Genomic DNA, 27912 nt, shown 5'->3' with positions numbered 1-27912 from the left:
AATACCATATATCAAGTACCAATGTAATACCAAAAGGTTTTATAAGGTGTATAAATACGGAGTCGCACCAGCTCAGGGCCGCAGCGCACATTACGCTCGCGCCGATTCCGGCGCGGATGCGCAGCTTCGGCTCGCTTACGGCCGCCGCATCTGGCCCGCTTGATTCGGGCCGGAATCGGGCAGTGAGTCCACAGGCATCCGGCCCGAGTCCGGCAGCCGAAGTTGGGCCGAGGGGTTAGTCTCCGGCAGGCGACAATCTTGCCGGAACTGGCCCGAGTGTATTTTGCTATCTGGGTTACTTCTCAAAACCTCTAAAAGTATTTTTACGACCTCTGAACCAAAACAATAAACTCCTGAAAGATGTGATGGATGTGGGAAAAAAAAATAAGTTTGCACAAGTGAACGCTTTTGGCAGCGGTTTATTTCAAAGCCCTGAAGTCATAATGGTGCGCGCGCAATAATTTAAAGCGCGAATTATTATAAAGAGTAGTTTAACCGTCACTCACCTTCTGTTGACGTCGAGCCATATCTGTGGGCTGTTTAGCGTTAAACGGATACGCGATACATCTCAGCACAAACACATAAATCTGTAGTTTAATTTTCCTCTCCGCTTCCTCCGTTTTAAGTCTCTCCTGCTCGGTTTTGTCCGCCTCAGCAGGAGAAGGAACTGATTCCTTGGTTTGGGTTCGCGAGGCATCCGAAGTCTTTTCAGGTTTGGGACTTTTTTTTACAGGTTTCCCAGTTTTAACGGGTGGGTCGTCCTCAGGTGGCAGTTCCCCCTCAGATTCCTCGCTGGAGGACGGGTCCAGCATAATCGACACTAAAGAGGCGACAACTCCTCACAGCTGTGGAGAAAGCCAGGAAACCCGTGAGGTTTCTGAGGACCTCGACCACAAAAGCTTTTTTTTTGCTGAGAGAATGTCAAATGTGTCAGTCGCGACACTTTTGAGGGCGGAGTCAATCCGAGAACGATTCCGTAACGAGGGATTTGAGCCACATTCTCTTTTCTCTTTGTAGAGAAAAGAGCGCTGGCATGTGGAGGTTAGTGCAGAGTAATGCGAGACAGGTAGGCAACCTGTGGCATAGACAACATGCAACACGTGGGAGGTCCCCTTCTTAAAGGTGCAGTCTATTGATACAATGCAATTTTGTTTATTTTTAATGTTCAATTATTTTCAAAAACATACGCCTCACTGACAAACAGATTCACTGCACAAGGTAATTCTGTGCATCATCCTTTGGGGAGTGAAAGTATAATAGAAAAAAACTAGTTGTATAGCATAAATTTGTAGAACACAAATCCAACTGATTATTATTTTGCAAATATTATTTTTACAATTAATTTATTTTATTATTTTATAATTATTTTATCAAGTTCAGGTCAGGATTAAATTAGGTCTAATTCTCATAACTGTCTTTTGTGTAAGTTTTCTTTTTAAGGTAAATCTTTATACAATTGAAGTCAGAATAATTGAACCCCCGAAATTATTAGCCCTCCTGTTTATTTTTTGCCCAATTTCTGTTTAACGGAGAGATATTTCCAACACACTTTTAAACATAATAGTTTTAATAAATCATTTCTAATAATTGATTTTTTTTTATCTTTGTCCTGATAACAGTAAATAATATTTTACTAGATTTTTTTTCAAGACACTTCTATTCAGCTTAAAGTGACATTTAAAGGCTTAACTAGGCTAATTAGGTAGATTAATTGGGCAGGATAGATTAATTAGGCAAGTTATTGTATAACAAGGCTTTGTTCTGTAGACTATCGGAAAAAAATTATAGCTTAAAAGGGCTGATCATTTTGGCAAATGTTTTTTTTATTATTATTAAAAACTGATTTTATAAAACTAACTAAATAAAACAAATAAGACTTCCTCTCTTAATGATTCTGATTTCAACTGTATATATATATATATATATATATATATATATATATATATATATATATATATATATATATATATATATATATATATATAGTTGAAGTCAAAATTATTAAAAAAAAAACTTGTCTCTGTTAAACAGTGTTTTGTAAATATTTTAAAAAGGAGGGTTACGGGGGGTTAATAATTTTGCCTTCATCTATACATATATATAAATATATATGTATTCATTCATTCATTTTCTTTTTGGCTTAATCCCTTTGTTAATCCAGGGGCGCCACAGCAGAATGAACCGCCAACATATCCAGTATATACTTATTTCTAAAATATTTATTTATTACTTATTGTATGTAGTTTCAAATGAAATTAGTCCAGTCATTGTTGCTTTTATTACTATTAATGTTATTAATAATAATATTCATAATAATATGTAATAATATTAATCATAATATAATAAAATATGCTATTTTATTTCCAAATTTAAAATTTCCAAACTTACTTTGACTTCATTGCAGACAATATTAACACAAAGTATTTCATATTTTGTCCTGACAACTTCATTTAATTTGTAAAATTACATCCTTTCCTTTTATTCAGACCTGCAACACATTTCAAAAAAAGAAAAAAAAAAAAACATGAGACAGGAGCAATTTAGGGCTAGTTAAATTTAGCAGAAAAATTCAATTATTCAAACCGGTGATGTCAACAGGTGATTGTAATTATGATTTGTACTAAAGCAGCATCCAAAGTTCTTGTCAATTATGAGCAAATATGGTGTGAGGATCACCAGTTTGCCATACATGAGAAAATTATTGAAATGTTTAAAAACAATGTTCCTCAAAGAAAGATAGGAAGACATTTGGATATTTCGCCTTCAACAGTGTATAACATAATTAAAATATTCAAAAAATCTGGAGTAATTTCAGTGCGTAAAGGACAAGGGCGCAAAACCTTCGCTGAACAACCATGATCTCTGATTCCTCTAGTGGCACTGCATCTGGAAGCATCATTCATGTGTAAAATATAACCAAATGAGCCACTTTGTCAAGTACCAAAATACATAGTTACATCCACAAATGCTAGTTAAAACAGTACTGTGCCAAAAGGAAGCCCAATGTTAGTAGTTTGCAGAATTTTAGTCGACTTCACTGTGCTGGGGGGCATCTGGGGTGGACCATCACACAGTGGAAATGTGTACTGTGGTAAGATAAATCAATATTTTAGGGAAAAATTGGACATTGTCCCTTTATTAATCTGGGGTCACCACAGCAGAATGAACCGCCAACATTTTTCTAGCACATGTTTTACGCAGCGGATGCCCTTCCAGCTGCAACCCATCACTGGGAAACATCCATACCCACTCATTCACTCTACGGAAAATTTTGCTTACCCAATTCACATATAGCACATGTTTTTGGTCTTGTAAGGGGAAAAACATGAGCACCCGGAGGAAACCGATGCGAACACGGGGAGAACAGCTCTACACAGAAATGCCAAATGACCCAGCCAGGGCTCAAACCAACAACCTTCTTGCTGTGAGGTGATTGCGCTACATGCTGTGCCACCATGCTGCCCGAAGTTGGTCATTACAAATCTGTTAATTGTACAATATGGCATCTTTACAACACTATCTAATTCAAGTCCAAAGAAAGGCTGGTTGTGAAAGAAAATTAAGAGGATAAGATAATGTGAAATATTTTAATGGACAGTCAACAGTGGTGGAAAGTGAACTGAAAAATCATACTTGAGTAAAAGTACCATTACTTGCCAAAAAATGTATTGCAAGTATAACAACAGTATCTGTTCTAAATACTACTCAAAGTATGAGTAAAAAGTAGCACTTCTAAAAGTTCTCAAGTGAGTATAACACTTGAAAAATGATTTCACATTACAGTCTGCAAATGTAAAAGAAAAAAATGTAGCCTTACATCAGTGCAATTTTCTGTTAAGAGAATTTCTTAGTGTAAGTTAAACTATAAAACATTCATGGACAATTAATTTAAAATGTGAGATTTAATGTATGAATCTTACATTAATATGCACTTATAATAAGCCAACAAGAAGCAGGTTGATGGGTTTATGGAGAGAAATCTATGCAATCTAAGTAGCAAAAGTATGTTAAAACTTTTTTTAATTCACTTTACTGAGTGGATTACATGCTAGTCGTACCCGACTAACATGTTATGAGTGTCCAGATGTTGGTCCCACAAACCAACCTTGCACGGCGGTGTTAATACATCCATTAGACATCGACGGCATCCTCCTAATGCTTCTGTAGTTCACAGTACATGTTTCCTGCATGAATTTTCAGTTTCATCGGATGGAAACCACAGGACTGATTATTATTTTACTACAAAAAACATATTAAGTAGTGACCACATGTTTGTGTTATATGGACAGAGAATTTGTCTAGTTTAGTGATAAAAGTATACGACTGGCTCCTCATTAGCTCCGTAATCTGCCCTATTGGATGATTACGGAAGCATTAGAAATAACCAGAGTCTTAAAGCCCCCAAATTATCACCTAAGACAACCTTAGTTTACACAGAGACAAGCATGGGAGTTCTTGAGACCTACCAGAGCTCGAACTCCCCTTTTGCTCTTCTAACGGGAGAGAGCCCCGGGCTCGAGGATATTATGAGCTCAGGGCTCTCTCCCGGGACAGCATGCTAAATACGCTTTATTGATTATCAGCTAAGTGTGAACTCTTGAAACATGTTTGTTGCTAAACCGAGAAAATACTACACCCAAAGTGTATAAAGAATCCACAGTTGGAGGAGGACGTATCATGGTTTTGGGGGTGGTTTGTATGTATGGACCATCTACATGCCAGAGTTAATGCAATTTTTTTTTATCAGAAGCTCTTTTGGCAGCATCCGGACCTTTTCTTGTATTCATGTTCCAATCAGCCAGCAATGCTCATATGTGACTGTGTTCCCATCAAAATGCAACTCAAAACAGGACCACATGGATGAAGGCGCCAATAACACTAAATCAGCCTTCTTGACCTGGAGGATTGTAGATGTGGACAGATTAGTAAATTACTAAAAACAAAAGTAACTTTACATATAATAGCATTCTAAATGTGTTTGAATGAGAGTCGAGCATCTTCAGTTAACAGATCCTCCGTCAGAGTGGGCATCTGTGTGGGTAATTGGGAGTGTCTGATCCCCATATGTACATAAACACCACAAATTTTTTGCAAACCCCTCCAAAACACATTTCTTCAGCCAACATAAATTATAAAAATCATTCAGAAGCCATGTAACCAATAATGAAGGGTGTTTGAGCAAAAATTATGACAATTGTTACCTAAGGTCAGACAGAAAAGGGCTTTACAACTAGTAATGAATGCAACTGAAATCTAGTTAAATGCAACTGAAATCTAGCATCCAAAGTAAAGTTATAATGACAATCACACAAGTGTGAAGAAAATGTATTTCTAATTGTTAAACTCAGTAGTCCAAAAACCATAATTATCATACAAGAAATAAGATTTAAATAAAACATAATCAGATTAGACCCTTCAGACAAGCTGCTATTACCTCAAACGCAACTGAACAGTGACCTTGAATCGCAATGGCTGCAGGATTTGAGCATGAATTATCATAACGTGGGTGGTTTATAGAATTAGTTCTCATCACTGGCTCACTTTGCGAACAAATATTAGCCCAAGCCCATTCAAATTTCATATTAATGCCTCCTCCTTTGTTTTGCATTAGCTGCCCCATTAAAGTCACATCGATTAGTAAACGGTTTTATTTTCAGATCCTCTTCCCCTAATGAGTATGGGAAGAAATTATTAAGATACTATAGATACTTTCAGATTCCTATAAAGATACTTTCAGATTCCTTTTCTTTGTAGTTGCATGGCTGTTCTGTAAGCACCCTTCTCTGCAGATACTCACCCATAGTTGGCAATTGTTCTGTGTAACCTCATTTCATCAAAGCTAATCTGCCGCTTGAATCTCTTTGATAAGACTTCCACCCAGACTAGAGTTGTCAAAACATTTAATTTTGAGATTCAGTAATTAGACTTGAGACAATCCTCTCAGTGAAAAGTTCAATTAACACTGATACAGGTATTTTCCGAAGCATTGTTTATTAAAAATGAGTGTGAATTCCTGCTAGCACATGATAACTATAAATGGTTCTGGTTATATTTAAATGTTTTGTTTTTGTTTTGTTTTTTAAATACAGACTTGTCATTTTGAAATAAAAAACAAAGAAATATCTCACAAAAAATATGAACAAGTAAAATAAACAATGATGTTGAGTTTCCATTTAAAATATATAGCATTCTGAGAGGTGAATTTTATCTAAGCTGTTTGTTAATTTTTTTCAACATTCCACACATACTATTCACATATCTATGTACAAGTACCTGCTAGAGGATAACAAAAATATACAATCTTATAAACATTAAGTGCTATGGTTAGACAACAAGACTAACCCTGTCTTGCAAACTCAGCTTAAAGCTTAAAACATACATTTTATATAACACATTCTGTATAATCACAAATATTATTATAATACAAAAACATATAAACACACACGTTGCAAACCCAGTTTTCAGTCTGCTGTATTGGATAAGGTAGGCTGGTTTTAGCTTCTTGTGCAAGTGATCCAAAGGAATGAAACTAATGGATTGTGGATTAGGTACTGTCAACTGCAATTGGGATCCCGTGTATTTTAAAAACTAAATGTTCACATTTCTAAAATGCTCAGAATTATGGTCATACTCCAGTGCTGTTTACCACCGGTGCCCAGTCTGGGTAGGTATCCAACTTAAGCAGAGGTGTTCCCCAAGTTGTGAGAGCTAAAAGGACTGTAAGAATACCTATAACATTCACACCCAGCCCTGCTTTTACCTACAAAGTCAAAAAAGAAAAAAACAAGCTTAGTTACTGTAAAATGGAATAAAAGTATTGTCAGCCAACAATTTTAGGTTACTAAAAAGGTTCTTAGAACCTTCAAACATCCAGTTTTTGAGATGAATTTTTTACCATTATTTTTTTTGTTTATAATAATATTATCAAAAAAAATTCATTCACACAAACATTACTCAACTGTTCAGTCTCGTGTTATAATAATAAACTCTTAGAGTTTATTTAAAACATTATGAGAACATTCCAGCCAGTATACAAAAGAGCTTTTCCCTATAATTCTCAGTAAGCTATAAAAATTGTGCACAGTTCTGAGAACGTATTAATTAATGTATTAATGTGATTTTTTGGTTATAAAAACATTATTCAAAATGTTTCAGTTTCATGTTATAATAATGTTCTCACAAAATTATTTAAAAAGTTATTAGAACATTTCGTTCACATTATATTAGTGTTCTGAGAATGTTTTTCTATCAACATTACAAGAATATATATAGAAAAAAAACATTATTTTAATTTCATAACTTTTAAGGATTGTTATGAAATGTTCGAAAAACATTCTCTATGTGATTCCATTTACAATCCAAAACAGCTTGCAAAGAGCAAAAAAGCATAAGGACTCACCATATCCATGCTAGTCAGATGACCATACGTGAAGACGATAGCATTAGGGGGATTAGAAACCGGAAGCAGGAATGAGAAGGACACAGCCAAAGCCGTGGGAATCAGCATGTACAGAGGGTTGACTCCGATTGCCTCGGCCTGACAAAGATAATTTTTTTGATGAGAGTAGCTCTAAAAGGTGACATTATATTGTACATATGCTGAAATAACACATACCAGGGGTGCCAGTATTGGCAAAAAGATTGTCATTGTGGCAGCATTGCTGGCAACCTCTGTGATAGATGTGACAATAAGGCAGGCAATGGTGACAGTAGCTAAAGGTGGAAGACTTCCCAAGGGAGTTAACAATTCAGCGACCCAAGACGATAAACCAGAAATCTGTGGGGTGAAACAAACGAAGGGAAAAATGTCAGCTCGTCTTTGGAAGACATACACTCTAAGGTAAGTAAATGTGTTTAGCCAAAATATTAATGAACTCATATGAACCTGCTTTCATAAATGTACTAACATCTCTTTGTATGCTCGTCAACAGAGACTGAAGTCGTAATTTAGCTGTTTGTCAAGATATGGGATCCGGACACCCTGATATTCCATATGGAGAATGTGGCACAGTAGTCACCCTTTCTGCTTTGAAGATTTTAAAGACTGAACTTGCCATGACATTTGGATGTCTGGATCAAAACAGGGCTGGAGCCTTGATGATAAGACCCCACCCAGCCCACCTACACCAGGGGAATATTAAGAAGTAGGCTAGGCACTCTTGTTTCTAGTCTTTGCAACTGACAGTGGTTTGCTAGGCTGAAACAATGTGCTTCAGTGCCAGTCTCATAATGGAGGCATGTAATTAGCTTGAACGGAACGTCAAAGCAGACAGAGAGTGACACAGTAGAATTGTTGTTCTCTGCGCAAAGTTAATAGGCTGCACGCTGCTACACGACTTTGATGTGATCCGTCTTTTCATTTATTTATTTTAAAAGGTAATTATTGTTTAAGATTATGAGCAAAGGCAGCAATTGAGCTGTCCAGAGCTGTCCAAAGTCACTAGTGAATTAGACTGGCCTGTTTAAATGAATCTAGGCCAGTTAATTGATTCTTTTTTTAATGCAGTCTTGTACTTTTGTATTCATTCCTCTCTTTTTTTTTATTTTCTTTTGCAGGTACAGTATAATTGGGTTTCTATTAAATGATGATCCTACCTTTGTTCCTTCAGCCAAAGCAAAACCTCCACCAACAAGCAGACTGATCTCCCATGGCATACAGGCCTGGAAGTCCTTCCACGTTATCAAGGCCTCTGTCAAATGGATGAAAATGTAAATCATCAACAGAAATGCTGACAGTGCGCCTCCAATCATACTGAAGGTTTTCAAAGTAGTCGTACCGTAGTGATCTGCGTTTAGTTTGTGTGAAGGGAGGAGGAAGAACAGGAATCCCAGCAACAGCGCTACAGTGGCATCCGTAGCGTAACCTGGATTACTGAACAAATAGCAACATAGGATTTTAAAAGCAAGCATTTAAGACTTCTGTAGTAGTTCTCTAAGAAGTGTAGTAGTTATCCGTACATATACATCAAAATAAGTTGATACATGTGAATACACTCACTCTGAGAACAATGACGACCAGCCTGGCATGAAACCTGGATTTCTTGTAAACCACAAAATTGCCATCAGAATGAATATGATCAATGTAACAATCTCCTGCCAACTGGATCAAAAGAGAAACATAGAAAAGTATATTTCTGGTTAATTTAGACATTTCTGTCCTAAACACTGGATTACATTACACAAGTTTTGCGCTGATTTGAGGTCTTGAGAAATCTGGGCTAGTTGCTAAAAGTCAGAGTATCTGATCTTGAGATTCTGGGTAACTGATGTTGAAATTCTTCTTTAGGAAACAACAACTGCACAGCATGTTGGGTAAGTTTACTAATTGAATCATTAAACTTGTATTTGGATAACATTTCAAATTACTTTGTCAGAAAGATAACTTAATTACTCAATAAGTAATTAAACTACTTCTATACAAAACCATTACAATTTCATGCAAATCTCAATGTTTAGGTAATACAAATTAAAATCTTTTAATTCTATAAATTTGAGTCAAACAGCACTTTTATTTTGTATTTATTTAAAATAAAGTGACAAAATTGTCAAACATGATGAGTCAATCCAAAAGTTTAAGACTTTATTTATTTTATTCTTGTGCACTTGTTGGATAAATCTTTATGTGTTGAATATAAATCTTTATATATAAATGTCTTTATTATGCAAAACATTTGAACAACAACAACAATATATATATATATATATATATATATATATATATATATATATATATATATATATATATATAGTCTTGATAAATGTAACCTTCTTTAGTTGAAATAAAAAACATTTAAGAATCTATTTTTATAATAAAAATACAATTGCTTTGCTTCCCTGAATTTATTTTTTTATAAAACAGTTAAGTTAATGTATAGTTTTTATGGCAAGTAAAGTATCAGTAACTGTAATTAAATTACCTAAAAATATAAGTAATCCCTTACTTGTCAGTAACTAATTCCTTTCTAATTAATTTATTTCCAACTCTCATAGCACATAAAGCATTTTTCAGTTGTTTTGTTTTTTATTTGAAAGACGTCAAAGATTTAATGTTTTTACAACATATAATGTTTTAATTAGTTCTGCATCACGATTGTTGTTTTAAAAGATAATTCAGATTTTAAAAGCAGTGTAGTATATTCCAGCCTTAAGAACAGAAAACTGTAATAGTAATTATATACTTTATGAGCTACCTAAACAATTTTAAAGAAATTAAAAAATTTATTAAATAAATGTCAATTCTCATTTTACAAGTCTCCTATAGTTAAACGGTTGAGTTTTATCATTTTTAAATCCATGAAGCTGGTCTCTGAGTTTTATTAGATCATTAGCATTTTATTCAAAACTTTATATTTATACACACACACACACACACACACACACACACACACACACACAGTTGAAGTCAGAATTATTAAACCCCCCTGAATTATTACCCCCCCCCCCCCCTTTATTAAGATTTAACATAATAGTTTTAATAACTGATTTCTAATAACTGATTTATTTTATCTTTGCCATGAAACATTAATACAGCTTAAAGTGACATTTAAAGGCCTAACTAGGTTAACTTGGCAGGTTAGTGTAATTAGGCAAGTTATTGTATAATTATCGAGAAAAAAAAAAAGAAAAGAAACAAAAAAACACAAATAAGTACAAATACTGGCCATTAAAAGAAGAGTTCCAACCTTATGGGCCCCAGTGAGTTGTAATGATCCCGGAGCACTCTGGCAGTGATTTTCTCTTTTTCAGTTCGCTGTCTGGAGCAAAGACTGGCACGAAAGCTGTGGATGAATAGCAAAGCAAATACGCTTTTGTTGTTTGTTTAATTCTCTTTGATCTCAGTGCGCTTACGCATTTTGTTGTGGCTTTGATAGATTGACTGATTTAACTGAATGTAAAAATATATACATATTTTAAACTATGCATATAAGAAAATGACACCACAAATCCATGTTCTGACAGTGATACTTCACAAGGGAAAGAGGAAAATCTCAACAGTGGTGAAATGAAGTCTGCAGGATAAAACATGATTATTCTCGAGCGATAAGAAAGGGAGGCTGGAAGTGAGATGCAGGGCAGGATCAAGAAGATTGAAGACATGTTGAGGAAGTGGTGAGGTGAGAAAAATGCAGATGGCACGGTGATTTTAAAATGATGAATTTAAATGAAAGCCAAAGACGAAGAGTAAAAATGAGGGACAGGGATGGGTCAGGGAACGACTTATTGAAAACATGACATTACAATCACTCACTTGGATCCGAGGTACATCCAGTGCAGGAACAGCCATGACAAAATCAGCATAATTATGCAGATGGGAAGACAAAGCACGAACCAGTTTCCAAAATTAACGATGGTGCATTCTGGGTAGTACCTAAGGAAATGAAATAAAAGTGCACCACAAGCACTGTTCAGACTGACCAAATTAGATAATGTAAAAGAAATAATGAGAACATCATAATGATAACATATGGTTCACATGTTGTTTTTAAGATAAGCAGTGAACTCACTGATAGATGTATTCAGCAAATATGAGGTTTGTGGATGTTCCGGATAATGTGGTCAGCCCCCCAATGGATGATGAATAGGCAATGCAAAGTGACAAGCCTTTACACATCATGTGATCTTCGCGGGTCCTGTACTTTCCACTATACGGTGGAGTCGGTGCCTGGAAGTTATTGAGAAATACCATTTTATACAGGCAGAAACAAGGATTTTGTATGTCATTGTGTTTATGTTTATGAGGATATGCATTGTATCCTCATAATACACAACACGTATCTCTTCAACTGCTTGCTCTACCAAATAGTTGACCAATTCAATTCAATTCAGCTTTATTTGTATAGCGCTTTTACAATGTAGATTGTGTCAAAGCAGCTTCACATAAATGGTCATAGTAACTGGAACATATGTTGACTGTCTTAAATAATGACTGTTAAAGTCATTTAAAGAATGACTCTTATAAATAATGGTTACTCTATACACTGCATTGTTGGTTTACAAAACAGACAAACATACCTTATCTTGTTACACTACTACACTTTGATTTTGGTTTTATTGTAAAAAAACAAAACAAAACAAGAAAACATGTTAAATGGGAATCTGTAATTATTTAAGGCATACTTCAAAAAAATAAAGATGATTTAGTATTCAAGTATAATTTTATATTTCAAATATATTCAAACATACATTTTATTTTGAAGATATTTTTAAATAATTTGGTCTTAGACTTCATATTTTCATATTTTTCATAGTATATTTGTTAATTCCAGTACTTTCACCATAAACTAACATATCTACCATTTGGTAGAGGTTGATATTTTAGAAAATATGGGATTTGTAAAATAAAATGAAAATTGAGTGTGTTAACTAGGAACATTGCAAATTAAGACATTTTTTTTCATGGTGAGGCATTTAACAGATAATAATCATACTTAATGGGGTCATTTTGACATTTTTTTGCTGAGGGTTGGGCAGCCATAAAGCCAAATAATAAGTGCAGGGTTTCTTTAGGTTTCAGCAAGTCAAATCTAACACTTTTAAAGATATTTTTAGGACCACAAAGAATGTAATTTCAGACTTGTATAGGGCTAAACGCTAATGGTTTCTTTTAATGGCCCATCAATAAAAAAACTAATTCTAATTAGCTATTTCTTAGCCACAAACTTTAAATAATTTGTCAAAACAGGCAGACCCTAGTGTTATGCATACTTTTTCCAAAAATGCTAAATAAATAATAATTTCTCAGCACTAAATATTAGTTATAAATATAGTTTTACTCTAAGTTTTATTGAGGTTCATTTTTGGTGATGTGTGGGGATGTGTTGGATCGATAGAGTAGTTTTACCCATCTAAAATGATTTTAAGACCTACAAGCCAATATGTCTTTGAATTTAAGACTTTTTAAGGCCAAAAATTTAAACATTGAAATTTAAGACATTACCCTGAAGTGGTTTTTACATTATAATATACATTATGCCTATAGCGAGTCCTCATAAACCATATATACAAGTGTGTGTGCATGAGTGTGTTTAACTAACCTTAGCAGTTTCATGTTCCTCAGAGGTTGGCTCTGGCTCTGTTATGCCTGCTTCTATGCTATTAGAGGAAAAAAGGTATACTTTTAAATACAATTTTTTTTGTTGCCCTTTTTTTTTTTTTCAATATGTCCCATTTGTTCACCTTTTTATCTTCTCTGACTGGTCATGCTGGGCCTCGATATCTGAGAATAGATGTTCGATATTTAATTGTGTAATTCTTAATGGTTACAAAATTATACTTTTAAGTGACAACTATGCTTACCTTCAAGTTGAAGAGCTGGGTTAGAGATGCCGTTTAATGCCCCCTTGTGGTCTTTATTGGCCTCTTCACTTGCACTCAAAACCTGTTGGATCACTGCCTCCACAATTGGCATAACCATTGCCACAGTTGAGGTGTTGCTCAACCACATAGAGAGAAAAGCACAGCCAACCATGAACCCCAGCATCAACCTGTGAAACACATTTCACAGTAAACAAGCAGATTTGCATCGGTTTCTCCTTCAATACACCAGCAAGTGTGTGTTTGTTTAGAAGACGCCTAATAGATGTCCAAACATAGACATCTTGGCTAAAACAAGGCTACATTTTGGCTGCCAGTAAAAATCTAAAAGACATACAACAAATGTCCAAATATAGACTAGTTATCAAATAAACAGGAATGAATGACCACAAGTGAAGTCTCTATATATGTATATGTTTATTTTCAGACTATTATCTATTAGATTTTCACAGACAGACCAAATTTACCATTGTTCAAGCCAAGCAATCTATGTTTCAATGTCTGTTAGATGTCTTTTAAACAAAACAAAAAATGCTTGGTGAGAATTCATCACAATATATCCCTAATCTTTTATAAAAATAGGTATAATCAGTCTTACATGCCAGGGTTGACTCCAAGTCCGGTCACCAATCTGAGGGCAATTCTTCGATGAAGACCCCATTTCTCAATAGATGTCGCTAAACAGATGACCCCCAGAAGCAACAAGTGGAAGTCTTTGAAATATTGAGATGCAACCTAAAGAAAGATGGTGGGTCAGTAAAACCACGTGTTCGTATCCATATTAGTAGTCCAGAAATATTGCAGTCAGGTTTTCATCGGATTGTTTTCCAAGGGTAAAGTGATTGGTTTAGGTACCTGGGAGGACTTCATGATCCCAAAAAGAGGAAAAAGCAGAGCGGGGATAAGTGCCGTCACAGACAGAGGCAAAACCTCTGTCATCCAGTACACAGCCATTAAAATCAGGACGTATGCGCATTCTGCTTCCTAATGGACATGATATTAGATGTTATATCCATTCGCCATTAGCTGTTTATTGACAAAATCTCAAATATATTAAATGTATTTATTTTAAAAGGTATAAAATAATGTTAAAAGACAGAAAAAATATAAAAATATAAAAAAAATATATAAGTTTTGTACTTAATTAAATCACCCAATTACACTTCTTTAAATGCCAACAAAAAAGTATCTTTAGCATTATTCGTTAATATTATAGTAACTGATATAGTTCTCAGTCTCTGCGTATTATTTGTTTGTTTCATGTCTAACCTTGGTTTTGATGACCAGTGGCAGCGGTAGAATCGCCAGCGGTGTGCTGATGATGATTAGAGGTTTCAGGGCACTCCAAGAACATCTAAGCCGCCTCATCTTGTGGCCGAAACGGAGTCAACTCAGGGACTTTGTCTTATGATTGCCTTTAAATAATGCGCCGCTGATTAATCTTTGCCCTGGTGCCATCCGCATCCCCTGTTACTGGTCCGTTCCGGGCATGTCATAAACCCTTATGGCCATGGAGATTAAGCTTTAAGATTAGACTCCCACCAGTCAAGGCACTTGTGCTGTAAGTCCTGATCCAACAATATTTATATTTTGAGACCAAAGTTGCATATGAGATTTGCATATGAGGTTATAAAAGCAAAAGCATTACAAACATAAACCCACTGACATGAGACAATGACCTGGAATTCACACCTTTTTTTCCTAACAGTAAACATTATCAATGTTTTCCTTACTGGGTGCTAATCTGGCGCTGCACAGGGGTCTGTTAAACAACAACCTGGGAGGCTTACTAAACACAAACTCTCAGAAATCACACAGCAGGAGATAATCCATAGTTCTTTCCAAAGAATTGGATTTGTGGGAGGAATGTTAATATAAAAGAAAATACTTTGAAATCAAAAGAAATACACAAAGTTGTTTTGAAGCATACACTGCCCAGCGTGCACCTTGAACTCAAAACGATATCAAAAAACAGATTAGAGGTTAATTTGATGTCAAAACGACATCAAATTGACATCTATATTGACATCAAAAATTGGTCAAAAGTTGATTACAGAATGAGGAAACAGAAGTTGCTTTTTGTCAATTGGCTAATTTGTACGAATTCGTACGAGTTGAGTCGTATACGAAAATGTACAATTTTAAAAAGGAGGCGTGGCACCCAACCCCGCCCCTAAACCAAACTGTCATTGGGTGATGAGCAAATCATACTAAATTGTACGAATTAGATCGTACAAATTCATACGAGTTAGCCACTAAATCAAAAAGTTACAAATTGCTGTGAGATTGCGTTGTCCTGTAATCCATTTTTGATGTTCTTTGACACCAATGCCAGATGTCAATTTGATGTTGTTTTAACATCAAGGATGTTTACATGCATTGTAGGGGTACAAAATCCAGTGTGAACTTGTAGTGAAGCTTAAAGCTGAATAAAAAATGTATTATAATAGTATTTGTTTTGTTATTCTGGGGGTCAAAAAAGCCTCAATGTGTGAATGTCAAATAGACGTAAAGGTATTTACATCAAATCGAATTGCATTTTTGTAGAGTTTTGTAAATTCGATTTAAAATGTGTTTATTTTGTTTTGTAATTGTGACATAAAGAGACTGATATTCGCAATTTTTCATATTACAATTGTTAAATTACAAACTATTTTGACATCATAGATGCTTCACTAAAAAAAAAAAGTTCAAAGATGATTCCTTGGATTTACTTATTTTTCGGTAAGTGCATGTAAACAATTTATTTGGGCTGAATTTTAATTTAGTTGAACATTACTAAATTGAATTTATTTGAATTCAACATATGAATTGCATGCAACAATTTTGCAGAAATAATCTTTCAGTGTATAAGTATTTCTCATAATGGAGACATGCATTAAGACTTACACAACCTTGTGCATTATGTAATGTATATAATGTGTGACTATGGAAAACTTGGAAAAAGTCACAAGCAGTTGGCCTATGACCAGATCAAACATGTCTGAAGGTGTTGAGGTTGGTTGATGCTTGTTATGTCTTTATGACCCTCTCTACAATTGTCATTTCTCTGTCAGGATTACTAAGGATTTAAAATGGTTTTTCCTCGAAACATCACTGGATAACTTGGACTTAGTGGTTTTACAGAACACTCACTTTATGCTGTCTTCACTCTTACACATTAATCACACTCCTCAAGTGTACCTCAAGGTACAAACAGAACTCTATGAGAGATTACATAAAATTCTATTAATTAGTTATCAATATGAGCATTATAAAGATCAAAGCATTTTACAGTGTCCAAAGATTGCTTAAGATTGCACAATACTAGTGGGGAAAATAACAGAACTTACCTTTGACTTACTTTTTCCCATTTACAGACTACTTTGAAGAGATTGAATAAAATCCTAACAATCTCAGACTTTTGTCTGAAATAATGCCTTTAAGCATTACTGTTATTTAATTTGGGATTGGTTACATAGTCTATACAGTGCATACGGAAAGTTGTCACAGCGCTTCACTTTTCCACATTTTTTTTGTGTTACAGCCTGTAGCGAGGCAGAGGGAAAACACAAACACAGTTAGATGATGTTACAAACAATGCCCCGGAGGGTGCTTTATTTACAAGTGTTACAGGGGTGAATGAGTGTTCTTCTTAAGGGTGCGTGCTCAAGTGCTCCGGGGAGATAGTGAAGACTGGTGAGAGTTCTGGTGTTGGACCGGTCACGAGCTGGATTCGGCTGTGGGAGAGACAGAGAGAGACAAGCGTTAGCGCAGGGAGTTATGTGGAAATGAAGCTCAGTTTCCTCCTGTGTGGGGCTGGCTTTTATCTCTCCCTGGCTGATGAGGTCCAGCTGTGAGCGATCCGGTGCTGATGAGTTTCCAGCTGGGGTGAATTTGTGACCAGGGCGACGTGGTATCAGCAGACTCGCTACATTTCCCCCCCCCTTAGCGTCGTCCTGGTCCTGGGTATTCTGCGAAGAAAGAGCAGTGTGTTGAGAGGGGGGATAGAATGTTTTGACAGACCTGCCCATCCTGACCAGAGCCGTAAGAGTCCGTCTGCGTTTCCGTGGGAGGCCCCGGCTCGATGTTGGACGTCAAAGTTGAAATCCTGGAGCGACAGGAACCATCTGGTGACCCGAGCGTTGTTGTTCTTCACTGTAGCCATCCATTGTAGCGGGGCATGGTCGGTCACCAGAGTGAATTTCCTGCCAAGGAGATAGTACCTTAGCTCCAGGATTGCCCACTTGATCGCCAGGGCCTCCTTCTCCACCGTTGCGTAGCGGGTCTCTGCGGGGGTAAGCTTCCGACTCACGTACATAATGGGATGTTCTTCATTGCCGTGGACCTGGGAGAGGACCGCGCCCAGGCCCGAGTCGGAAGCATCCGTCTGAAGAATGAAGTAGCAGCCGAAGTCAGGTGCGTGCAGTACCGGTGAGGATGTGAGGGCCGTCTTCAGGGCTCGGAACGCGTCGTCTGCTTCCTTGGTCCATCTTATCCTCTCCGGCTGCCCCTTTCTGGTCAGGTCTGTCAGAGGGCTGGCTATGGATGAGAAGTTAGGTATGAAACATCTATAGTAGCCCGCTAACCCCAGAAATGCACGTACCTGGGTCTTTGTGTAGGTTGTGGAGTTTCTTGTAGTGCTTTGACCTTGTTTTGTTGTGGCTGTATGAGACCTCTTCCAATGTGGAACCCGAGGTATCTGGCTTCGGCTAGCCCCAGGTGGCATTTCTTGGGATTGGCTGTGAGCCCAGCCCGTCGAAGATCTAAGAGCACCCTCCATAACCGTGATAGGTGTTCCTCCCATGACTCTGAGTGGACGATGAGGTTGTCCAGGTATGCTGCTGCATATGGCTGGTGGGGCCTCAGCAGGATGTCCATCATTCTTTGGAATGTGGCTGGGGCCCCGTGGAGCCCGAAGGGAAGAACCCGGTATTGCCAGTCCCCACCGGGTGTGGAGAAGGCGGTTTTCTCCTTGGCGTCTTCACTTAGTGGTAACTGCCAGTAGCCTTTGGTGAGGTCGATGGTGGAGATAAATCGGGCTCCACCCAGCCTATCCAGCAGCTCGTCCACCCGAGGCATGGGGTATCCGTCGAACTTGGAGATCTCGTTGAGTTTCCTGAAGTCGTTGCAGAAACGGAGGGTGCCATCGGGTTTGGGGACCATCACTATTGGGCTGGACCACGGGCTACGGGATGGTTCGATGATGCCTAATCTCCTCATCTTCTGGATCTCCTCCTCGATAGCCAGCCGGCGAGCCTCTGGGACTCGATAAGGCCTTTGCCGGACGATGGTGCCAGGTGGAGTGATGATGTTGTGCTGGATGATGGTGGTTCGGCCCGGTTTCTCCGAGAACACATCCTTGAACTGACCAACCAAGGCTTGCAGCTCCGCCTTCTGGTTTGGTGAGAGTTGCTCACCTATGTGGACAACGGGAAGAGTTTCTTCAGTGAAGGCAACGAGATGACCTGGAGCTGCAACCCACTTCTTCATGAGATTGATGTGGTATAGCTGTTCTTCCCGTCTTCGTCCCAGCTGACGGACTCGATAATTTACCGGCCCTACCCTTTCCACCACCGTTTATGGTCCTTTCCAGGACGCAAGGAACTTCGAGGTTGTGGTGGGTATGAGGATCATCATCTTGTCCCCTGGGTGGAACTCTCTGGGTTGGGCGGGCTGGTTATACAATCTCTGCTGGGCGCGCTGGGCTTCGGTCAGGTGTTGTTTGACGATGGGCATGACTTTCTCGATGCGTTCTCTCATGTCCCGTACGTGTTCAATCACCGACCGCTGGGGGGCTGGCTCCTGTTCCCAGGCTTGACGAGCCACATCCAATAGCCCTCGGGGTTGGCGGCCAAACAGCAGTTCGAAGGGGGTAAAGCCTGTGGAGGCCTGGGGGACTTCCCTGATTCCAAACAACACGTACGGGATCATGAGGTCCCAGTCGCGCCCGTCCTCTGCCACCACCCGTCGGAGCATCTGTTTCAGAGTCTTGTTAAACCTCTCAACAAGGCCGTCAGTCTGTGGATGGTATACTGAGGTTTTTATTTGTTTTACCTTGAGGAGGTGACAGAGGTCTGCCATCAACCGGGACATGAAGGGGGTGCCCTGGTCGGTCAGTATCTCTGCTGGAATTCCCACTCGACTGCATAGAAGAAACAGCTCCTTCGCGATGGCCGATGACGTGGCTTTCCTCAGGGGAATCGCTTCAGGGTACCTGGTGGCATAATCGAGGATGACAAGGATGTGTTCATGTCCCCGGGCCGACTTCGGCAAAGGCCCTACCAAGTCCATACCAATGCGGGTGAAGGGCACATCAATGATGGGTAGTGGTATTAGAGGGCTGGGGGGTGGTCGTTGGGGAGACGTTCTCTGGCAGATGTCACATGCCTGGCAATACCTTTTTACTTCCCCGTCTAGCCCCGGCCAATGGAAACGATCGCGGATCCTTTTTACCGTGTTGGCCGCTCCCAGATGTCCAGCCATCGAGTGGGTATGTGCCAATTCTAAGACCGTCTCCCTCTTGGTCCTCGGAACGACCAGTAGTGTCTTCTTTTCCCCCCGCCTCTCTGCGACACAGTACAGCAGACCATTTTCCACAATAAAATGTGGGAGGGGGTGAGGGCTGGGAAGTCGCTCATTACCGTCAATGACCCTTACTTGCGGCCAGCAGTGTTTGAGCGTCTCATCTTCCCTTTGTGCTCTGCCAAAATCGCCTCCTGCGGTTATCTGTTGAAACAGATCAAAGTACAAATTAGCGGATATGGATGACTCACCCCCTCTGTCGCTCTCGGTGGTCATCAGCGCTGGTTTGCGGTCCCGATGAGCCCGTGACTTGTTCTTCTTCTTTGAACGAGCCGATGGAGCGTGGTGGTGAGTCAGGAGTTCGTCGAACCCCGGCCAGTCTCTGCCCAGTATGAGGGGCACAGGAAGATCCGGAACAACCCCGACTTCGATGCGCCAGCTGCCTGGTTTCGCCGCGATGGTCACTCTTCGGGCAGGTACGTGGCGGGTATCACCGTGCACACACGTGATTGGAATTCGCCCTTTGCTTTCATGGTGGTATTTTAAAGTCTTCCGGTGAACCAGAGTGATGGCGCTTCCTGTGTCTAACGTGGCCGTTTGTGTTTTTCCCTCTAACAGGACTTTATGGGTGGGAGCTTCGGGAGGGATGTTGCGGTGTACTGCGCACCCTGCTGTCCAGGCCAGGGTCAAGTGCGTCGTCGGCTCGGTGGGCATCGGCTCGTCCATCAGGCTGGGGACCGCTGGTCTGCCGCCTGGTCGTGCTGTACCCTCCACCGGTCGCCATGGTGCACTTACCCTCCGGGGTGGCAGAGCCGCTATCTCCCCATTGTCTCTGGCGATGTGAGTTTCAGCCAGTTCGATCGCCTCCACCAGGGTGGCCAGTGACTCAGGATTTCGCATGCTGGTGAGTGTTCGCAAACGTCGGGGTAACGCTCGCATCATCTTCTCAATAATTACCTTCTCAGCGACCTGGACCGCCGAAGGATCTCCTCCCAATAACCATAGCCTTTCCAGACGAGAAAGTTGAGCTGCTTGAGTCCGCACTGGCTGTTTCTCATCATAAGACCACTGGGAAAACTGTTGTGCTGCGCTGATTGTGGAGAGTCCCATTCTGGCTAATATCTCCTTTTTAAACGCTTTGTAATCTTCATTTTTGGGTGTCTCTAGTGAAAAATATGCTCGTTGTGCTTCTCCTGTGAGAAACGGAGCCAACATTCTCGCCCAGTTTTCCTTCGGCCAGCCTTCTCTCTCGGCAATAACTTCAAAAGTATGTAAGTAAGCGTCAATATCATCCAGGTCGCTGAGTTTAGTGAGATGCTGATGCGCACTCACTTCGGGAGTCGGATGGTGTCTGGCCGCCTGGCGGAGCTGTTGTTCCAGTCGATCCTGTCTGGCTGTAAGTTGCTCAGAGATGGAATTTTGTTTACTGGAGATCTCCGCTAGGTGGAGCAGTACCTCTTATCAAAGACATGGCGACGGGATGTTGACAGCCGAGTAAGAGGAAGCGTGGGAGAGAGAGAGAGCGGATGCCTGTCTGTAACAAACACAAAGAAAAATTCAGCGGTTATTTCTTCTTACTGGTAAGTGTTTCTTCTGAATTTTTCCCTCTGCAATGCCCGCATTCTCCACCAGTTGTAGCGAGGCAGAGGGAAAACACAAACACAGTTAGATGATGTTACAAACAATGCCCCGGAGGGTGCTTTATTTACAAGTGTTACAGGGGTGAATGAGTGTTCTTCTTAAGGGTGCGTGCTCAAGTGCTCCGGGGAGATGGTGAAGACTGGTGAGAGTTCTGGTGCTGGATCGGTCACGAGCTGGATTCGGCTGTGGGAGAGACAGAGAGAGACAAGCGTTAGCGCAGGGAGTCATGTGGAAATGAAGCTCAGTTTCCTCCTGTGTGGGGCTGGCTTTTATCTCTCCCTGGCTGATGAGGTCCAGCTGTGAGCGATCCGGTGCTGATGAGTTTCCAGCTGGGGTGAATTTGTGACCAGGGCGACGTGGTATCAGCAGACTCGCTACACAGCCTTATTCCAAAATGGATTCAGTTATTTTATTTTTTGAAAATTCTACACACAACACCCAATAATGACAATGTGAAAAAAAGCTTTTTTTAAATTGTTGCAAATTTATTAAACATAAAAAATAATAAAAAATAAAAAATCACAAGTACATAAGTATTCAGCTTTTGCTTTGAAGCTCTAAATTAAGCTCAGGTACTTTCTGTTTCCACTAATTATTCTTGAGATGTTTCATCAGATTAATTGGAGTTCACATGTGGTAAATTTAGTTGATTGAACATGATTTGAAAAGGCATACACCTGTTTATATAAGGTTGAAAGTGCATGTCAAAGCACAAACCAAGGAGGAAGACAAAGGAATTGTCTGTAGACCTCCGAGACAGGATTGTCTCGTGGCACAAGGCTGGGGGAGGTTACAGAAAAATTGCTGCTCTGAAAGTTCCACTGAGCACAGTGGCCTCCATCAGAAAGTTTAATATGTTCCGAATTCAGACTGCATGATTTTCAAAGTAGTCGTGTCACAGATGTTTTCACAATGCATGATGAAGGATTCGGATGTCTCATCATGGACCACCGTTTATCATTTTCATCATCCTGTTTCTCAGTATTTAACTGTGAATTGATTTTAATTAATGAATAAGTTAACACCTTGCTCAATATTAGAATGTTCAGTGCATTTTCCTGTCTCTTTATAACTATTTTCAGAAGCCACCCAACTAGGTCAGAGGTCACGGAGACCTTGAATGGAACTGAGGGCTGAGGACTGGAAGCAACTGTTTCTAGAGTTATTTCTACGAGTAATACTATCTAAAATGTCTAAAGTGATTTTGTTAATTATTTTAAAGTGATTCTACTTTTATTCAAGATAGACTTTGTGTAGTAAGGAATTATAACTGCCTGAATGTATATTATACCGGTTTTTAACCAGTTTTGATAAAGACGGCTGAGAGTACACTCAGCCTTGGATAAGAGACAGATTGTACTTTAAGTGTTTGTGTTTTATTTGATTGTTGATCCGTTTCACAGGTCTGGAGTCAGCTCTAATCAGTCTAAGGGATGTCTGACGTTTATGCTTAAGATAATGTTCAGAATCGTTCGCACAAACCCCACGTGGAAATTTTCCTAGTCTATCTGTGTTTTAACAGGTTAGAACACCTATATGTATGACGCAGTTAATGACGTTATGTGAGAGTATAATTGTTATTGATTGGTGATTGTGAGCAGAGCTGCCTAGGAACTCATTGCGAGTGTTGAAGCTGGCTTCTGCGAATGAAACTGCAAACTATCTTCAGTAAACTTGATTTATTTATTTAAATCTCTGACTCCGGCTCTTCTTCATCTACCAGTCTGGTCATTCTTTGGGTTAAACTGTAAACTATCCCTACAATGACTATCTGAACTTGTGTTTCATCACTGCTTTGTTTACACTGCAAGATGGATCGGTGACAGGGACTTTCATATTGCATGACTTTACAATAGAAAGAATCGCTGACAACTTCATCCAAACTATGCCTCACAGCCAAAAACACGTAGTATATCTTTTGTTATTAACTACATAATGAGAAAGAAGCCTTTAATGGGGTAAAAAATGTACATATTTGCTCACCTGGGTTTAAAGGGAATTAGCCATTTCTCCTCAACTTAAGTTGATAATAAACTAATTTCTTTCTGTATGAAACGTCAACAGACACGGTTGCTCCTGAGTCCTGTCAAACCTCCACTAGTTTTTCCTCCATTTTGTGGGTCCAAATAAACCGAAAATGAGCGCTTTTAACTTCTCCCCCAACCTCCCGCTGGCCTGCAGCAGGTATACACACACAAACACACACAAGTGAATGCTGCTCTCTCATTAGCTGTAGGCGATCGCCGATGTTATTGTCAGTCAAAACTCATTTCACACAGCATGATTTGAATCGCCGTCAGCTCTAGATATTTAGCACGCCAAATATCTCACAGGCATCAGTGACTCATCGGCGATTCTCTCAGAGCCAAAATCGGGGCTAAAATCACGCAGTCTGACCTAGGCATAAGTGATCAGGCGAGAATGGGTCACTCTGTCTGAGCTCCAGCGTTCTTCTGTGGAGAGAGGGGAATCTTAAGAAAGATGAATGCAGCAATTTACAGAGACTTCCTGAATGAAAACCTGCCTTAGAGTGCTCTTGACCCAAGACTGGGGCGATCGTTCATCTTCCAGCAGGACCCAAGCACAACACCAAAACATCAATGGGGTGGCTTCACAACAACTCGGTGAATGTCCTTGAGTGGCTCAGCCAGAGCCCAGACTTAAACCCTATTGAACATCTCTGCAGAGATCTGAAAATGATACAGTAGGTACTGCATAGAGGAATAAGGATAATACCCAAAGACAGGTGTGCCAAGCTTGTAGCTTGATATTCAAAAAGACTTGAGGCGGTAATTGCTGCCAAAAGTGCATCAACAAAGTATTGAGCAATAGCTATGAATACTTATGTACATTTGATTTTTCAGGGTTTTTATTTTTTTATTTTTAATAAATTTGCAACAATTTCAAAAAAATCTTTTTTTTTTCACATTGTCATTATAGGGTGTTGTGTGTAAAAGTTTAAAATGCTTTTTGGAATAAAAAAAAAATGTGGAAAAAGGGAAGCGCTATGAAAACTCCCCAGATATACTGTAATAAGTGCTTTCTTTGTTATATATTTATATAATATATCAGTATTATATTGGTAACACTTTACAATAGGACTGTATTAGTGTATTTAAAAAACATGAACAATGAAAAATACATTTATTACAGTATTTATTCACCTTTATAATGTTAATGGGAATAAAGTTGATCATTGTTAACTCACAGTACATTAACTAGTGTTTGGATTTTAATTTATGCATTAGACATAAATGTTGAACTATGATTTATAAATGATGTTCAGAAATTTATATGCTAACTAATGAAATACACTTACCGGCCACTTTATTACTAGTACCGTGTCGGATGCCATTTTGGTTTAAGAACTTATTTAATCCTTTGTGGCATAGATTCATCAAGGTACTGGAAACATTCTTTAGAGATTTTGGTCCATATTGACATGATAGCATCACGCAGTTGCAGCAGATTTGTCAGCTGCATGATGTGAACCACGTCCCAACGCTGGATGCTGGATTGGTTTGATTGAGAACTGGTGATTGTGGAGGTCATTTGAGTTCAGTGAACTGAAGCCAGAAACCAGTCTGAAATGATTTGGCCTTTATGACATGGCGCGTTATCCTGCAGGAAGTATCCATCAGAAGATGGGTAAACTGTGGTCATTAAGGGATAGACATGGTCAGCAACAATACTCAGGAAGGTTGTGGCATTGTAACAATGCTCAATTTGTACTAATGGGCTCAATGTGTGCCAAGAAAATACCCCCACACCATTACACTAACACCACCAGCCTGAACTGCTGATGTTGTGCATTCAGATATGCTCTACTGCATACCTCAGTTGTAACAAGTGGTTATTTGAGTTACTGTTGCCTTTCTCAGCTCAACTAGTCTGGCCATTCTCCTCTGTCCTCTGGCATCAACAAGGTATTTGCACCCACAGATCTGCTGCTCACAGGAAATTTTCTCCTTTTCGGACCCTGTAAATCCTAGAGATGGTTATGCGTGCAGCATGAAAATCCCAGTAGATCAGCAGTTTCTGAAATACAACCGTGCCACATTCAATGTCACTTAAATTACCTTTCTTCCCGATTCTGATGCTCGGTTTAAACTGCAGCAGATGGTCTTGACCATGTCTACATTCCTAAATGCATTCAGTTGCTGCCATGGGATTGGCTGATTAGAAATGTGTGAGCAGCTGAACAAGTGTACCTAATAAAGTGGCCGGTGAGTGTATACAACAGTCAAAATCTAAAGTGGATCAAAACCTTTCATCAATGTCGTCCTAAAACTATTCAACAACATCCATTCTTGACATACACACACAGACATAAATGCATATATAGCTTCTTAACACGGTGAGCCAAATCTGTAATAAAACCCATTAAGCTCACCTTTTAACTTGCGCAATGGAAGAACAGAAATAAATATCAATCCGTTCATCGCCATATCAGCAGTCTACAGTCATTCCTTTAAGCCGTTAGTCCTGTGGTGCTGGAAGTTTCATTTACATTTGTTCAAAAGGATACACAGGAGGAGGTTTTTGACCTTTTCCTTATAATTACTGATCTTAGACTGCTCACCTCCATGATTAGATCCAGGCTATATATCATTTGCAAGACCTCATTAAAACCTCTTAAACTTGTGCTTATTTTAGACAGTAGAATTGTTCCCGGAAATAACGCTTTAATACATTCCTGTGTGGCTTTACGCAGCAATACTACAGGGATAATCTACTACTTATGTTTGTGTAATCCTAGTTTTTTTATATAAAGCCTAATTTGCGCAATATTTTTAGAACATGCTGCATTTTTCACAAGATTGTCATGTTGATGCTCTTTATTTAAATGAAAATAAACAAACATAAAGAGAGAAAGAAACTATTTTAATGAATAGACCCAATTACACAGCTCTGTAACTCCTGGTTAAGAATAAAATAGAACATATCTTCAAATTCAACAAATGCTTTTGAAAATTTTAAGAAGTTTTGAATTTTAGATACTGTCCTGATGTCTTGAAGCTTCAAACGTCCTTGAGAAAGCACACAGGATTCTGGGTAGCCTCTTAGCAAGTCTACTTGGTGGCCTCGGTGATGGGCTTGGAGACCAGCAGGTTGCTGAGGGCAGCAGGTTGAATCTCCGCACCATGCAGACATTCAGCCATCGCAGGTATCTGGGAAAAGTACTTCCTGGCCAATGTATGTTTCTGCTTGACGTTGCGAATAACCACCAGATCATACGCCTGCAAGTGATAACAGCATGCAGCACTTAGTATGGTTTGCAATAGATGTAAACATCATCTCCACAAGAATACCAGGTGCATAGTCTAGATTTAGAAATAAAAATTTTACAAAATCTTTATTATGCATCATTTTATTCTGTATATGATTACAATCTCCTGGTTACATCTATAATTATTAGCTTAGTTTCAGTATTTGGTTCAGTGTAATAATATTTATACACTCACCAGCCACTTTATTAGGTATTAGGTTTATTAGTGTTCTATTTTTGTTCCTTCAGATTTTTTAATCAAAAGCTTTTCTTGTTTTTAGGGTATTAGAAACAACAAAATGCTTTTCAATAAACATCAGATCAGACAAAAACACATTAAGTAACCAGTGGCCACATTGCTGTCACAATTACCTACTGTGACAAAACATGAAAACTACCTGCCAATATTTGCATAGTCCTATAATTGATTTCATATGCCAATGTTAAGATTTTTGTCATCAATAGCTATGTTTCCATTCAAAAATGTGAATGAACTTTATGCGCAATACTTATTACGCCTGCAAGTGAAATTATCGCGTAAAAGACGTGCAAATAAAGCTGCGTTTCCATCCAACGAACAAAATCGTCACTTCCTGATTAACTGGCACCAAATATCAACAAGTAAAAACTGAATTTGCTGCAGTAGGAGAAGCTGCTTTTCAATCTTTTCTTCTTCTAATAAATGACTTACGCCTCAGAAGGCAATTCTGACACGCAGTGAACGCGCGGTGGCGTTTGAAGGCGTGAGACGCGGAGCACAGACATTCTTGATTCTGGAGGTACTTAATAATATAACACTAATACTTAAACGGTAAGACGTTTTAGAATGACTAAAACAATGTTTCAGATGGTTTACAGTGTGCTCAGCTTGCTGATTTGTCCATTTACACACATTGTCATCATCACATGATCTCTTGTCACAAAATCACATGACCATTTTTAATGCACAAACTTTAATTTGTTAGGTAAAAGTGTTTCCATCGAAGTTTATGCGCAGTATCGAATAAAAAGTTTATTCTACTCAGGTATGCACATGCGTTTTTTTTAAGCACATTTTCAAAATTTATGCGCGTCATGGCGTTTTCATCAACCGTTTTTTTAGGTGGATAGAAAGATAGCTAATTTCTTAGATTAAAAATCTTTTAATATAAATGAAAAAAATATATGGTTTGTGCCATGGCGCA

The 27912-nt window shown here is 38.8% G+C and overlaps 4 protein-coding genes and 2 long non-coding RNA genes across 21 annotated transcripts in view; 2 read left to right on the top strand and 4 right to left on the bottom strand.

Annotated features, from left to right (window-relative positions):
- cadps2 (Ca++-dependent secretion activator 2) overlaps window positions 1-1091 on the bottom strand; it is a 365750-nt gene extending 364659 nt beyond the window's left edge. For all 12 annotated transcript variants that reach the window (XM_073943222.1, XM_073943226.1, XM_073943221.1 and 9 more), the window contains exon 1: window positions 507-1091. In XM_073943222.1, the coding sequence (XP_073799323.1) occupies window positions 507-812 (306 nt within the window). In that variant the 5' untranslated portion in view covers window positions 813-1091. The remainder of the gene's footprint in view (window positions 1-506) is intronic.
- Window positions 512-23148, top strand: LOC141381003 (uncharacterized). The gene is made up of 4 exons (XR_012400458.1): window positions 512-1122; window positions 3317-3429; window positions 10960-11114; window positions 22542-23148. It is a non-coding gene; the product is annotated as an uncharacterized lncRNA (long non-coding RNA).
- On the bottom strand, window positions 5975-14707 carry slc13a1 (solute carrier family 13 member 1). 2 transcript variants are annotated; one of them, NM_199281.1, is given in 15 exon segments: window positions 5975-6760; window positions 7400-7537; window positions 7616-7777; window positions 8596-8690; window positions 8778-8872; window positions 8999-9100; window positions 10683-10778; window positions 11249-11368; window positions 11505-11662; window positions 13035-13092; window positions 13177-13216; window positions 13297-13484; window positions 13913-14049; window positions 14170-14298; window positions 14584-14688. In NM_199281.1, coding segments are annotated over 15 exon segments (1752 nt in total). In that variant the 5' UTR covers window positions 14683-14688; the 3' UTR covers window positions 5975-6625.
- LOC141381002 (uncharacterized) lies at window positions 7436-9566 on the top strand. Its single transcript, XR_012400456.1, has 3 exons — window positions 7436-7840; window positions 7932-8376; window positions 8557-9566. It is a non-coding gene; the product is annotated as an uncharacterized lncRNA (long non-coding RNA).
- LOC141381000 (uncharacterized) lies at window positions 16873-21642 on the bottom strand. Its single transcript, XM_073943252.1, has 2 exons — window positions 20070-21642; window positions 16873-17033 (listed from the first exon to the last, which is right to left on the bottom strand). Exons 1-2 carry the CDS (start codon window positions 21031-21033, stop codon window positions 17017-17019), a joined length of 981 nt encoding a protein of 326 aa, XP_073799353.1. The 5' UTR covers window positions 21034-21642; the 3' UTR covers window positions 16873-17016.
- A 3174-nt stretch (window positions 23149-26322) lies between the features above and the next one.
- The window catches only part of iqub (IQ motif and ubiquitin domain containing), a 38689-nt gene continuing 37099 nt past the window's right edge, over window positions 26323-27912 (bottom strand). For all 4 annotated transcript variants that reach the window (XR_012400449.1, XR_012400450.1, XM_002666877.7 and 1 more), the window contains one exon: window positions 26323-26699. Coding sequence is in view for 2 of the 4 variants with exons in the window: in XM_002666877.7 (XP_002666923.1) it covers window positions 26532-26699 (168 nt within the window). In the remaining 2 variants the exon portion in view is untranslated. The remainder of the gene's footprint in view (window positions 26700-27912) is intronic.

Source organism: Danio rerio, chromosome 25, assembly GCF_049306965.1.
Source record: "Danio rerio strain Tuebingen ecotype United States chromosome 25, GRCz12tu, whole genome shotgun sequence".
Lineage (NCBI taxonomy): Eukaryota > Metazoa > Chordata > Actinopteri > Cypriniformes > Danionidae > Danio > Danio rerio.
The sequence above is the reverse complement of the archived record's forward strand: the minus strand, read 5'-3'. Positions and strand labels throughout refer to the sequence as shown.